The following is a 13,047-nucleotide window of genomic DNA, read 5'->3' on the forward strand; positions in this document are numbered from 1 at the left end:
CTCCTCCTCCTCCTCCTTCCCTGTCTCTCCATCTGTTTCTGTCCTTACCTGAGGAAGAATAGGCTGCTTTAAAAAGAGACAACAAAAGACAGACAAAGGGAGACAAAGAAAATGACAAAGCACTCTCTGACACGGCAAACCATCCTCATGCAAGGAACACTCACAGAGAACACAAAGGAAATGTCAATTTGTTGCCAAAAGTCTGAATACTATAAACTGGAAAAAAAAGAACATAGCTAAGCTTGAGCAGGATATCTTCATGCTGTTGTATGTTAATGTATAATAGACAGTACGATATATATAGTTATATTCTGTCAAATGTAATACACGGTCACACTCTGACCAGCCTGTTACCAACTGTTGCAACACCACGGATATGGCACGCACACTCAAACACACGCTGGGCCGGGAGGCAGCAGGAAACTAAGTGGATGTGACAGATATTCCCATGCTGCCTCTTGGCTATGACATCATGGGAAAGAGGGATAGATGGAGCGGACTGCGGGTGGACGTGTCCCTGTGTGAAGAGACTGTGTCTCCATCTTTATACAGAATGCTGCCATCTACTGGCTGAGAGCAATCGTTTCATTTTCCTTTAAAATACTTGTGTTTTGTAAGACGCCAATGAATGAAATGAAAACGGGCTTTCATGCAGTAAACATTTGAAACATTCAATAGAAAAAAGGTGGAGACTCAATGTTTTTGGTTCCACTGTGGACTGTTCCTGCTGTGAAAAACTCTTAATAAAAGGAAATCCCAGGAATAGTTGAAAGATCTCGAAGATTTGAGTTTTTTATGCTGGAGTAGCTGAATGGACGACTGTGTGTCAATGCGTGTGACAATGTGTAATGTACACATCCTCTGTGTACACAAGTGTCCACTTAATGTCTGTAAGGTCTCCTTCTCTCCTGTGAAAGCTTTATTCACGGGACAAGTCACCTCTTTGATGTGTTTATGAACAAAAAAACTGTTCCGGTGTGAAGATAAAATGAAGTTGCTGCTCTTCTTTATCACTATAGGAGTACAACATAACAAGTGAGAGTATGATTACTTTGTTTTAGACAAATACCACTTGCCCCTTCTCAGCTGTTTTCTCCCGCTGTCCTTTATTGTCCTTATAGACCATTTTTAATTACTTCCACCAGCAGGTGGCGTCATTTGAGATGAGAAACCAAAACACTTGGGAGGCGATTATCTGGTTAAATTCACTTTCTCACTTTTTTCAGCTTGTGTGAACAGCATTTTTAAATTCCCTTAAAGCAGCTATCAGTGAACTCCACGAGTCCTGCAGCATGAAAACAAGCATTACGGATCCCTTTAACTGTTACTCTCGTTTTGTCTGCGCTGAAAAGAATGGATTTAAAAAAAAAATTCTATTTGACCAAATGCAGTTGTGGTCTCCATGAAGTTCATCTTGACCCTGATTTGGCAGATTTACACAATAGAAGAGACGACTCCAGAACTCCCTGTCCTCATAAATACAGATCCTAGTTTGTTTTATGTCCTTCCCTATTTTCTTAACATTGTTCTGGACACAGTCTTCTGGTGAATCCCACTAACACACATATATCACAGTCGGAAACATGTGGGTGGTTTCTAGAGTGTGTGTGTGTGTGTGTTTCTGTTACTGCTCATGCCTGTTCTGCTGAATTATAAGGACTATAAATATAGTTTATAGTTATAAATATAGTTGCTGCTGTTGCAGCTCGTCAGTCGAGGAGGAAACACATGCTTGGATAATAACACCGAGAATGATTGTTCTGAAAACTGCAACAGGATAAGATCATCATGTGACGCAAAGGATACACAGAGATGTAGACACTCTGTGTTTGAAGGCGAGTGTGAGAGTGTAAAATAGAATCTGTAAGTGTCTGTGTGTGTGTGTGTGTGTGTGTGTGTGTGAGAGGAAAATGAAAACACAGAAGCCGGTGTTGTTTGGGGGCTACCAGAGACCAGCATGACAAAGCTTGCCTAACAAGGCGTTGAGGAGAGGGGAACCCATGCATAGCTAATAGCCCAGTACCCCCAAAAGCCTTTGTACCCCAAAACAAAAGCCTTGTGCTGGAGAGACACAAGCACACAGAGAGGAGGCAATAGAGAGAGGAGAGGAATATCAAGTAAGATCAATTGGAGAGAGGTCGTACGTAACGCAGTGAGGAGGACAGTAAATCAGGTATCATGGAAAGTTTTGAGAAGTGATCAAAGATGCTGCTCACATGAGGCTCCACAGAGAAAGGAATCCATCTTTAAAACATTTATTTGATCTATTTACAGACAGTACAGTCAACTGACGAGAAGAGAGGATAATTGATTTCCGTTGTGGCACAACTGAAGAAACAGCATGTCTGTATTGTAACTCAAAGATGACTACAGCAAGACGGGGTTTTATATACAAATCAATCCTTCTAGCTGATGGATTGTAAAAATGAAAAGGACGTTCTTGACAATGTGCTACAGGATGATAAAGTAGGAGGGAAACCTTTAAAAAGTGAAACGTTTTGACACTGCTGGTCCAATCTTTTCTTGCAAGGACGGACGGTTCAGAACACTGTTGAATTTCTTGAATACGGAAGGAATTGAACAAAAAGACCGGTGATGTCGTGTGATGCCGTGTGATGCAGCGCAACGTAAAAAAAACTGAGCTGAAAAGGGGAAAGCAGACGATTCTGGATCATTTTGTTGAAGAGCGACATTGACTGTGTGCGCACCCGCTGCTCTCTGATTTCACGGGCGACACGAGAAATGCCTGAGGTGAGAGATCAGTGGTGGAAACACAGAACGTACTGTGATCAAGTGGACAAAGAAACAGCTGAGCAAACGTGTGCGTTCGTGGTACTGTAGCATATGTTTGTATTCATGGTGTCTGACCCACTGCGTTGCCATGCAGTGTGCTCAAAAGCATGTAGTAATCTGGAAAATATATGTACACGGGTCGCTTAGCAGTGCAGTAATGTAGCGTCAATACCACCGTGGATTAGGAATTTAGGGATTGTTAGCAAATACAGATTAAACACCTGTGCTGTGAAACAGACATTTAGAAAAGGTTAAAGTAATATGAAAAAAAATACAGGTAGAAAATAACTTTTAGATCTGTAAAGATGTGTCAAGTCTTGTTTGTAATTGGCTAAAGTGCTTGGTTAGATTCTGTACACTGGATGGGGGTTGGCACTGGTCATTGAGCCTCTAGGAAGTAATTACACGGCGCTCAAAAGTTCACACAGATACAAACCACACAGGGAAATGTCTGGACAAGTTCTGTTCGGGCCTAATGCATCCATTCATTTCCTCTCTTTATGTGTCTGACCTAGTTTACATAAAGGCCGCCTTGCCTGTGGAAGGCAGAGCGTGTATCACGATGTTCCATTTTCTGACTAAATTAACGCTCATGTCTACGACACGTGACGAGAACTCGCTCCGTTGCCTTCCTTGCTGTAGCTCACGGAGCGCTCCGTAATTTGAATCGGTCAGCAGACAGTGATTGATGAAACTAAGGGAGGAGATGTGGATGCATTCTGGGCCGACTGTGACCAACAAGGAACTTCAAACTGACTTTATTGCGTCTCCAGTCCAGCTTACAGTCAGATGAAGGAAGAGGTGCAGAGTTCACACAGGGGAAGTACCTGAGCCGGGCGGACCGCCCTGTGCTTGCAGTTGGGCTCGGGGCTGGGGGTGGGGGTGGGGGTGGGATTTGCACTGTAGGGCTGAGGGAGTGACGTAGTTGAGGCTGGGGCTGTCAATGTCCCCCTCTCCCACAAGAGTCAGATCAGACAGCGTGTCCTCCTCCAACATCTGGATCGAGTCCTGAAGGAGACCACGCTGTGCACCCTGGGTCGGGCGGATGGGAGAGACGGTGCCGGGAAACGGAGGAGGGGGTCCCACTTTCCTCCCCCCTCCCCTCTCAGCTCCCAGGGCAGAGTCCAAGCTCTGGGACTGATGGCTGGCATTCAGCGAATAGAGGCCCCTGTCATTGACGTTCACCTTATTGCCCTGGCGGCCGCTGCCAGGGAAGCTGCCGTTGTTGGGGTTACCGGAATAAGGGGTGGAGCAACTGGGCTCAGAGACGTAGGGAGGAGGTCCAGCCCGGTTGGTCGCCACTGGCGACAGGCGCAGAAAGTCTGGGAGCTGCAGGTCGCTTTTGTTTAGCAGGCCTCGCTGGTCATCCGCTCGGTTGCTCTGAGCTTTGGATATTAGGTCGAAGAACTCTGCAGGCGCACACACAGAAAGGACACAAGTGCACAGACACACCCAAACACATGCGTGTGCCCACACAAACACACGCACACACATACACACACACACACACAAATGAATAATCACCCAAATAACATTGCGAGAAACAACAAAACAAATCCATTGTATTAAGAAACATGCAGCGGAGGGTTTGTATTAATCAGTTAGACAAGTCCAAGCTACATTCAGTGTGAGCCGAAGTGACTGTGCTACATGTAGCCCGCTAGCTTTGAAAGCATTTGGTGCTGCTTCTGCAGTGCTGCAGACAGGCCAAAGGGTTAGTGTGATCACAGCAACCAAGCTACAGAAACGAGAGACAGAGAGAGGGAGTTTGTTCAGTCTTTACCTTCAGCTTCATCTATATTAATCTTTTTCTGCTTTCTTTTCTCCGGAGCCTTATGGAGAGAGACAGAGTGGTTGGGTAAAGGCTTGCTGCTTGTGCCAGGGCCGGGCCCGGTCTTGCCGTTCTCCCCATAGGGGTGGACTGAACCGGCTTTCCCTGACGGCCTGATCTCCCCCTGGGGGCCACAATGAGAGCGGAGCGGGGCATTAGAGCCCCGTTGGGTCATCATGGTCCAAGTATGGGCACAAATAAGGACAACAGGCGGGGACCAGTGCTACTGATGGTGGGGAGGGTGACAAATAGGAAAACGAGGATTTGATGGGGGTGTAGGGGACACAAGATTCAATGATGAATTGCGTTCGAGAAGGAGAATCAGGTAGAATCAAAATGATTATGATGCTTTTTTTGTAATTAATAAATCAATGACAAGTATACTTGTAGTAAAACATAAAACATCTTCTATCTAAAAATAGGTCGGATGTTCCATTCAGAAACCCTCTATGCTTAGCGCTGTGTGTACTAAGCATCACCAACATGTAGGGTAGCAGTAGCACACACCAAACCACCAGAGACTAACTTTCTCCTGCATGAAGCCACACTACTGCCCATCCAGTGGGAAACAAGAGTTGCTTAGATTCAAGGTCGAGACCCAATCGTAACAAGAAAACCAGCGTTCTAAAGTGCTAATGCCACCAACAAGTAAGTCTTTTGCAGCCGCATAGATGAAGTCTTTGAGGGTGGGAGATCCTGGAAAATGCTGCGCGAGGGCTGGGCTGCCGTCGAACCGCCCACTGGGTTTGTTACGGAAGAAAGAGAACCAGCGAACCAGAGAGAAAAGTTGACAATGCAGGCAGACCCCAACCATGAAACATTAGCAACCGAGAGGGTGACGGGGCTCCACAGCAACAATGCACGTACATTCAGTCACAAACGGCCCCGACGCTGACAGAGACACACGTCATACACCGGCACACATGTTTAACGCGTTGCAAACAGACATGGGGGGGTGGAGGGCAGCGAGAGGGACACTTAGTAGCGTGACATCATCAACCAGAGTGGAGACATTCTGTGGGTTACGGAACATTCCAGAGAGAGAAGAAGAATGTAGGATGCAGGGGGAGATCTTACTGTTGTCGATTGGTTTCCTCTCGTTGAGGCCGGGGCGAGGCCTTTAGAGGGAGCCGTTTTCAGTTTGTCTGCAGAATGAAGGAAAGGGGGCGTACAGATGCACCATCGGGACAGACACTTACTGTACCTTTCTTTTCAGTATGTTTTTCATTGAGACACAGCCAATTCCATTTTTAAAAAATCTACAGCGACAGTACGTGCGTGTGTCACTGACCTTTTCCAGGAGCGTTTTCTGCAATATCTAATACCACTCGCAGCCCATCCAGGTTAGATATAGGAAGACCTAGATCTAATGGCTCCAGCTCCCCGCTCTGCATCACACACGCACACACATGTCCTATGAGTTTGAAGTCTTCATATGCAGTGTCTGCCTGTGCATTGCTTTCTGTCTATATACAAGCTGCCAGAGTGACTTACAATGCGTGCGACCAAGTCGGCGAGGTGCAGGCCGTATTTGGCCACCACAGGCCTCAGGACCTCGGTCACCGGCTTGGTGGGCTTTGCTTTTAGGCCCACCGAGCGGTTAATAGGGACTAAGTCAAGTCTGGAAAGCAAACAAATGACAATGAATGAAAATGAATGTTTTCTGTGGAATTTTGTAGCAGCAGCGGTAAAGGTAGTGACGGTTTCAAGGCAACCATTTCTCTCATTTATACTCAGTATAGGTTGGAAATATTTGAAAGCTGTACCTGAAGAGGGTGCGTTTCTCTAGTCGAAGGTCCCGAGAGCACAATGTCATACAGTCTTGATCTAAAACAAGTGGCTGAGATTGAGACAGAGAAAAGGAGATTCACCATGAAAGACGTCCAGCTAGTTGTCAAGCTCTAAGAAATTATTTCAGACTGCTTAAATAAACAACAAACGATTCTCTCTGAACCACAGAAAAAACTTGGGGTACTTTAAAACGGTTTTAATATTATATTTGGACCGGCCCATCAAAATTGTTTTGCATTAGTTGTGTTTTTTATATTATTTGTATGAAGAGTTTTGAAGCTTTAAATAGAAGGAATTTACGACAGTTATACCTTCTCCCCACCGACCAGGAAGAGATCTATAGCTGCCAGGTTGATGCAGAGCTTCTCACAGAGGCCCAGCAGCAGGTCCCTGATGGACACTCCGGCCCTCAGAGGCACAGAGCAACACGAGCCGTCCGGCAGACTGATGTTACACTGCCTCAAGGGGGCGCTGCACTCTGTTGACACCGATACCGCGCCGCGAGAAACGTCACCCTGAAGCAAGAAAAGGGCAACACGGGGAGCAGGAAAAAAAGAAAGAGTTGAGCTATTGGAGCTGCTTCTAAAACAGATAAAGCTATGTGAAGTAGTTCTTCCCAGACTGACCTCATTCTTCCCTAACCCAGACGTCCCCAGCTCCAGACTGGCGCCTGAAGACAATGAACCCTGGGATTCACGGCGACCATTGCTGCCGGAGAAATCTGAAAAATGACAAATGGATGACTCGTTAGTAGTGTCTTCTAAATCCAAACCTCTACATCCAACAGGAAAAATAGCCCACCAATATATCGGCTTTAAATCAAAAACATTTAAACACATTTTCGACCACTCACTGTAGTTGAAGTCGGTCAGCTCTCGTTTCTTCGGGCCTTTCCCGAAGCTCCTGTTGCGGGACCAGGAGAAAAACATGCCTTTCCTCCGATCTCCCGAGTCCTCCCGACTGTCGTCATTTAAAGACCTGCCCGACTTGCTCTTTTTGTCCTCCTATGAGACAAAGTCAATGAAGGGGTGAAGACACAGGTCCAAACACATGGATGCACGCAAAGAAACACAGTAACGGATGAATGCAAACCCCATCAATGAAACACACACGGACAAGCCACATGCCGTCGTACCGCGTGATATTTAATCCTTTCTACTTCATGGCATTATCCAGAATCATTATAGCTGTTTTATATGGTCCTCGTTCATATGAATGTAAGATTATAGATTTTTCTATACATTTCCCAGCGAGGCCAGGTGCAGCCAAGTGGAACACTCTGCGGAGGCTAGGTGCTGTGTTACCTTCTTGGGAGTGGAGAGATTGGAGCGGTCGGAGCCAGTGGTGCTGTGTTTGGAGTTGGGGCTGCTGGGGATGTGGTACGGGTCAGGCAGTGGCCTACCCTCCACTTCTGCCAGCATGCACTCCTGGTACAAAAGAGACTTGAGGAACCGAGTGTAGCTGTCGAACTTCATCAGGTTGAAGATCTAAAAGGGGCGAATATGAAAGGATTAATCAGTGGGCAACGAAAGATGCAGGAGGAGGATTGAACAAGCACACAAAGGAGGAGCAAGGAAAAAGGCAAAACTAAAAAGACGGAATTGACGGAAGGAAGAGAGGATATAAAAAGAATTGAGGCAAAAGTAAAAGATTTCTCTCAAATAATTTAAGACATAAAAACAACAGAGACAGAAATAATAGATGACATAATATTCGCAGGTGTTGAAGGTGAATGGACAAAAAAATCTAATATCCGAGTCTAGAAATCCATGAGGTTACAAAAATGAAGTTGTTTGTCATCTGGGGAGAACGGATGTTTCTCCTGTGGTGGCAAAATATATTGATGTATCTGTGTGTGTTTGAACATCTGAGCTGAGCTGTTCATCCTCAACATCCTTTGTCCCTCCAAGGAATGTACATGTAAGAAGCCTTTCACATGAACGATGCAAGAAAGCAGGCGAGGATGAACTGTCGAGCTCCTGTTGTGTTCCGTTCTTTGAGTAATAATGCATTTCTCCTGCAGCGAAACTCTTCTCACTTCCCCCTTCATGAGGAAAGTCAGAGGTCGCAGAGGTCAGTACAGCCTCTGAAGCAACGGTTGCCGATCACCTCGAGGTTTCACTGAATAGCTCCTTGAGCTTGTGTTTTTCACAGATACGCTACCTGCAGCTGTTGCTCCTTAAACATGTCAGGTCGGGGGGCGTTGAGTATGTCGTCGGCGAGCTGAGCTTGACTGTCTATGTTCACCGGCGTTGTGGCCTTGCTGGACAGGAAGCTGTTGTAGATCTCCCTGGCACGCTGGGAGAGCTGGAGGAGGAGGTGGATTGGTAGATTTTGTTTTAAAACACAAGGTCATAGGACCGTGTGTGTGATCATACAACGCCTTGCACGCCTGTTACCTGCTTCTTGTCATTCTCAGGGACTTGGCTGAAGAACTCACAGGCCTGCCAGAACAGGATGTTCTCCTCACTGAACTCTTTCTTGAGGAACTCCTGCATCACCAGCGTCAAACATAGAAAATTACACTCGACAAAAGGTCTTACTTTAAAAGAAAAAGGTCCTGTTATGTGAACGGACAAGACGGGCTTGTGCGCTGTGATTTTTACCGAGAAGTAGCGGACCCCCACGGGGTCCTGCAGCAGCCTCTCGAAGCAGACGGCCCAGCTGGCCACTCTCCTCTCGGTGTGGCGCCGGTGGCTCTGAACGCTGGGCAGGCTGGCATTGCTGTTCAGACTGTTGTCGCTGCTGCAGCCCTGCAGCTCCACGCTGTTGAGTTCTGCACAACACACACATACAAATACACACAACATGGAACATTGGTACGGGCGACTGCTCAGAAAATATGGACATTTGCAGTTTCCATATTTGTTCTACTTTGTGTGCACAATCAATGGTGGGACTTTCTCTGTGTGAAGAGGCTTGACCCAAAAGGCAGCAGTCAGTCAGTGACTGTTGTGTGGGACGTTGTGTCCCGTCCCGATGAGACCTCCTCTCGTCACACATGTCCTTTGTGTGGTTTGCTGTTGCCCAGCATGCACACACAATCCTTATGGTAGTGACATTACAGACGTTATCTGCACAGTTGTTTTTTTCAAACTCCTGTACGTCAAATACAAAACTGCATAACGGACATAAAACATAACATGCTCCAACTATCTTTTCAAAATGGGTCAAAACTATCCGCTTCCTGGCCGTTCACTTCTGAAATGCTTCATTGTAAACATTATCTATGTGATCTAACTCCCAATGGTATCATCTGATTTCCAAAATGTTTGTGTAGGGATGCTCAACCCCTCCCCTCCCTTTGAGACCCCTGTATGTCTGGGATAGTAATGTTCAGTGGGGATAAGATGAAAATAAACCAAACAACACTGCTCCAGGCCTAAAGAACTGAATGTGGGTTGCTTAGATGAGATAAAATAAAAACAAGAAGAGCCAGAGGGAAGGCGTCCACCGATCAGGTGGCCTAGTTGGCCAAAATCTCGTAAATAAACCTAAAGACCTGCTTGCTTCTTACAGACAATCTAGTGTGAAATAAAACATAGAAACTTGGCTGATTAATGAATATATTCTCTGTGATGTCTGCTTTTGCACAATGTCTATTTTCATAACGTTATCAATGGTAGTTTTCATACTGAGGATTCCTTCTTTTCACAGTCGAGCTCATTCTTTCTTATTCCGTTTCAAACTACGTAGTAAACAGCTGCCAGGAATTCCACTTCAATCATTAATGGGGATCTGTTCCTGTGGATGGGAGACAAAAAACAATCACCCCATTCTTTCAAATCCTTATCCGGTTAGTGCCACAGACACTGTCTTAAGAATCTCACTACATCGATAACCTGTCTATTCCAGACGCATGCCAGCACTTTAAAGGTTCATCACAACAGACTAAGCTGCCGATAAACGATGGAAGTTCTGCTAGGAGTTGAATTATCCCTAACTTTCTAATGCATGTATTGTGTGCAAAATGAATCAAAATGTTATTGTAAAAATTAAGCTTCATAGTACGAGGACAATCCCTGCCACCTTTGGCATTTTTAGAATAGAATCGATCCATTCTTTAGTGAGATTTTAAAAGCCCTAGCAATAGTTATTGGGAATTACTTAAGACTTGAGACCACTTCTTCAGGGGCTTTCAGTAAGCACACAACATGTGATGGTATACTTTGCTAGGCACGCAAAATGAAAACCACTAGCGTTAAAATGTTACGCAAAGCTCTGTAACAACTACAACTCCACGGCAGGCTACTCCTAACTTTTAGGTACAATACTCGTACACCATTCAGACCAGCCGCCCATTCACAGACAGGTCAACCTTGCACCCGGTTTGTTTGAAGTTTAAAGGTCAGGTTTTCTCTGGCTGGAGAAGAAGCACCAGCTGCGTCCTCACCTGGGTAGAGCTGGTAGGAGCCCGTGTGGTACCAGCGCGGCAGGTAGCGAATCCTGAGGGGTGACCAAGCCCTTCCATCCATACTCGCCCTATCGGGAGCCGCTCCCAAGGGTCCAACACACCAGGTCGAAACACACGGTCCCAGACGGAGCGCGCGCACACACAAACACACACACGCACAGCCAACAACATCACAGGAAGGAAGCGCCAGAGAGCGAAAACAGGGAGAGAAGAGGAAGGAGAGAGAGAAAGATGGTCGTGGCTGACAACCTGAGAGCCACACACACACACACACACACACACACCGCTGTGAGCCTCCAGGTAGGTAAGTGATCCAAGCGCACACACAGGCCTTGAGATGATGAATAATTCAGAGCCAAGGGAGAACGGAAATAAAAACGACAGAGCACAAGTGCATTCATGTGCACACACACACACACACACACAAGCTGCAGTATTGATGAGGAGCTTGTTAAAGGAGGGCCACTACTGAGACTAATGAGGCCTGCAGGCCTCATGCAGCTACATACAATCACCAACTGACTATCAAACTATTTTATTTTGGTCTTGACTTTAAAAAACATTTTCTGATATTGGTTTGCAAAAAGACCCCAGCAGTTTCAGAGGGTCTAATCTAAATGGCACAATAATTGTCAGCAGAGGACTTTCATTGTAAGGCCTGGAGGGTTTAGAGCAGTGTAGAGATATTATAAGAAAAAGTCCTTCATACTTACTAAACAGAGCATACAAATATTTAGCATCACTAATAGAAATACATTTAAAAAATAAAATGGATATTTTGGAATATAGTTAGTTGGTGTCCAAACATTTCTAATTGCAGCTGGTAGAGAGAAAGAAATAATCACATCTCCCTCATCCAGTGAAAAATAACAGATCATTGATCATGAGATGTTGAGCTGAGACTCGGAACATCGTCGCATTGTTCTTAACTTGTACCCCGTTGGGCAAATAATACCTGGTTTCCCCCACAACAGTTGGGTTGTTTGTGCAGGATGCCTCTACGATGACTGCGTTTAACCTTCACTGAGTTAATGGGTATCTCCATTCACTGCAGGGTGAACAAACGGTGAATTCACACCATTGTCATCAGCGTTTACTTATTATGCTGTCTGATGCTAAGCAATACAATAAGCAACTAGATCATTTATGGATTTTCTCCCAAAATTAAAGCAATCCAGAAAGGTTTTCCATGTCACAATCAGCCGATAAAGACAAGCAAGTTGCTTGCTTGAGTTCATGCAGGAACACCTCACTTACTGATAGTCATCTATACTCCTGCTGCAACCTTGAGAGGAACCAGAAAACATTCCGACTAGTGCCTTTCACATCATGCTGCCGACATCACGTGCAGATCACTTACTCAGAGAGCAAGCTTTCCTCTTCACTCCCAAACAACGCACACAACAGACACCTCGAGTGCATTGGAGCTGCCTGTGAACATGTCTGCCATGCGTTCTATGGGTCTTTACGCTTGTTTCTCACCTCCTCCTTTTATCTCCCATCAGACATACATGGAGACTTCCCTGTGCGTAGCTGAAGCCCCACAAGAGGCCAGAGAGCTTTAGTCATTGTCGGCAATGTGCCGATTACGCACATGACACCAAAAGCTCACCTCAAGCTTGGTTCAATACAACACAGACAACGAAATAACAAACAACACCCAGAATGAGAGCTAAAAGTACTGATGCTGTAGAACTTAATGGAATGCAGATTGTTTTGTCGCGAATTGGATTTTGGTAAAGAACTTTTGAAATAATAACATTCAAATCCCGATGTTGTTCCACAAACACAATAGTGTACCTTAGTATAGTAAACTATAAACTATAACCTAGTTTAGCCTTTTGCTGAGCACTCTGAACTGTACCCTGTTCTGTGTCTCATGTCAGGGATCCTTCCAGCCTCTGGCAGAGGTGGGGCAGATGTTGAGCAGGTCAAACTAGTTTGTCTTTTGTTTTTGTGAATTGATTGGAAGCAGCCAGGTATCAATGAGGCATCCACGATGAACATGGTCGTATCCCGACACTTTAGAACAGGACTACCGGCCCAACACAACAGTCTTTTCTTTCATCCCAATTAAATGCTACTTAAAGTGGATCACAACAACGTAAAGACGAGGGAAGACAATTGTACAGTCCCAGATTGGTGTAACAGGTACTGAGAGGTGTGAAGATGTGTCTACTCACCTCCATCGGAGACTGCGGTGGACTGTAAGGAAGCA

The 13,047-nt window shown here is 45.5% G+C and overlaps 1 protein-coding gene across 10 annotated transcripts in view; it reads right to left on the minus strand.

Moving 5' to 3' along the window:
• Nucleotides 1–2,239: 2,239 nt before the first annotated feature.
• rgs12b (regulator of G protein signaling 12b) overlaps nucleotides 2,240–13,047 on the minus strand; it is a 33,212-nt gene continuing 22,404 nt past the window's right edge. For 5 of the 10 annotated variants that reach the window (XM_040186213.2, XM_040186214.2, XM_078108877.1 and 2 more), the window contains exons 6-19: nucleotides 13,013–13,034; nucleotides 9,022–9,191; nucleotides 8,815–8,907; nucleotides 8,579–8,722; nucleotides 7,720–7,902; nucleotides 7,269–7,419; nucleotides 7,042–7,136; nucleotides 6,727–6,930; nucleotides 6,391–6,464; nucleotides 6,119–6,245; nucleotides 5,916–6,012; nucleotides 5,702–5,769; nucleotides 4,577–4,748; nucleotides 2,240–4,202 (exon numbers count right to left, since the gene is read on the minus strand). In XM_040186213.2, the coding sequence (XP_040042147.2) occupies nucleotides 3,604–4,202; nucleotides 4,577–4,748; nucleotides 5,702–5,769; nucleotides 5,916–6,012; nucleotides 6,119–6,245; nucleotides 6,391–6,464; nucleotides 6,727–6,930; nucleotides 7,042–7,136; nucleotides 7,269–7,419; nucleotides 7,720–7,902; nucleotides 8,579–8,722; nucleotides 8,815–8,907; nucleotides 9,022–9,191; nucleotides 13,013–13,034 (2,199 nt within the window). In that variant the 3' untranslated portion in view covers nucleotides 2,240–3,603. The remainder of the gene's footprint in view (nucleotides 4,203–4,576; nucleotides 4,749–5,701; nucleotides 5,770–5,915; nucleotides 6,013–6,118; nucleotides 6,246–6,390; nucleotides 6,465–6,726; nucleotides 6,931–7,041; nucleotides 7,137–7,268; nucleotides 7,420–7,719; nucleotides 7,903–8,578; nucleotides 8,723–8,814; nucleotides 8,908–9,021; nucleotides 9,192–13,012; nucleotides 13,035–13,047) is intronic. The other 5 variants (XM_078108880.1, XM_078108882.1, XM_078108881.1 and 2 more) reach the window with 2 other exon arrangements.

Source organism: Gasterosteus aculeatus, chromosome 9 (assembly GCF_964276395.1).
Source record: "Gasterosteus aculeatus chromosome 9, fGasAcu3.hap1.1, whole genome shotgun sequence".
In the NCBI taxonomy this organism is placed as follows: domain Eukaryota; kingdom Metazoa; phylum Chordata; class Actinopteri; order Perciformes; family Gasterosteidae; genus Gasterosteus; species Gasterosteus aculeatus.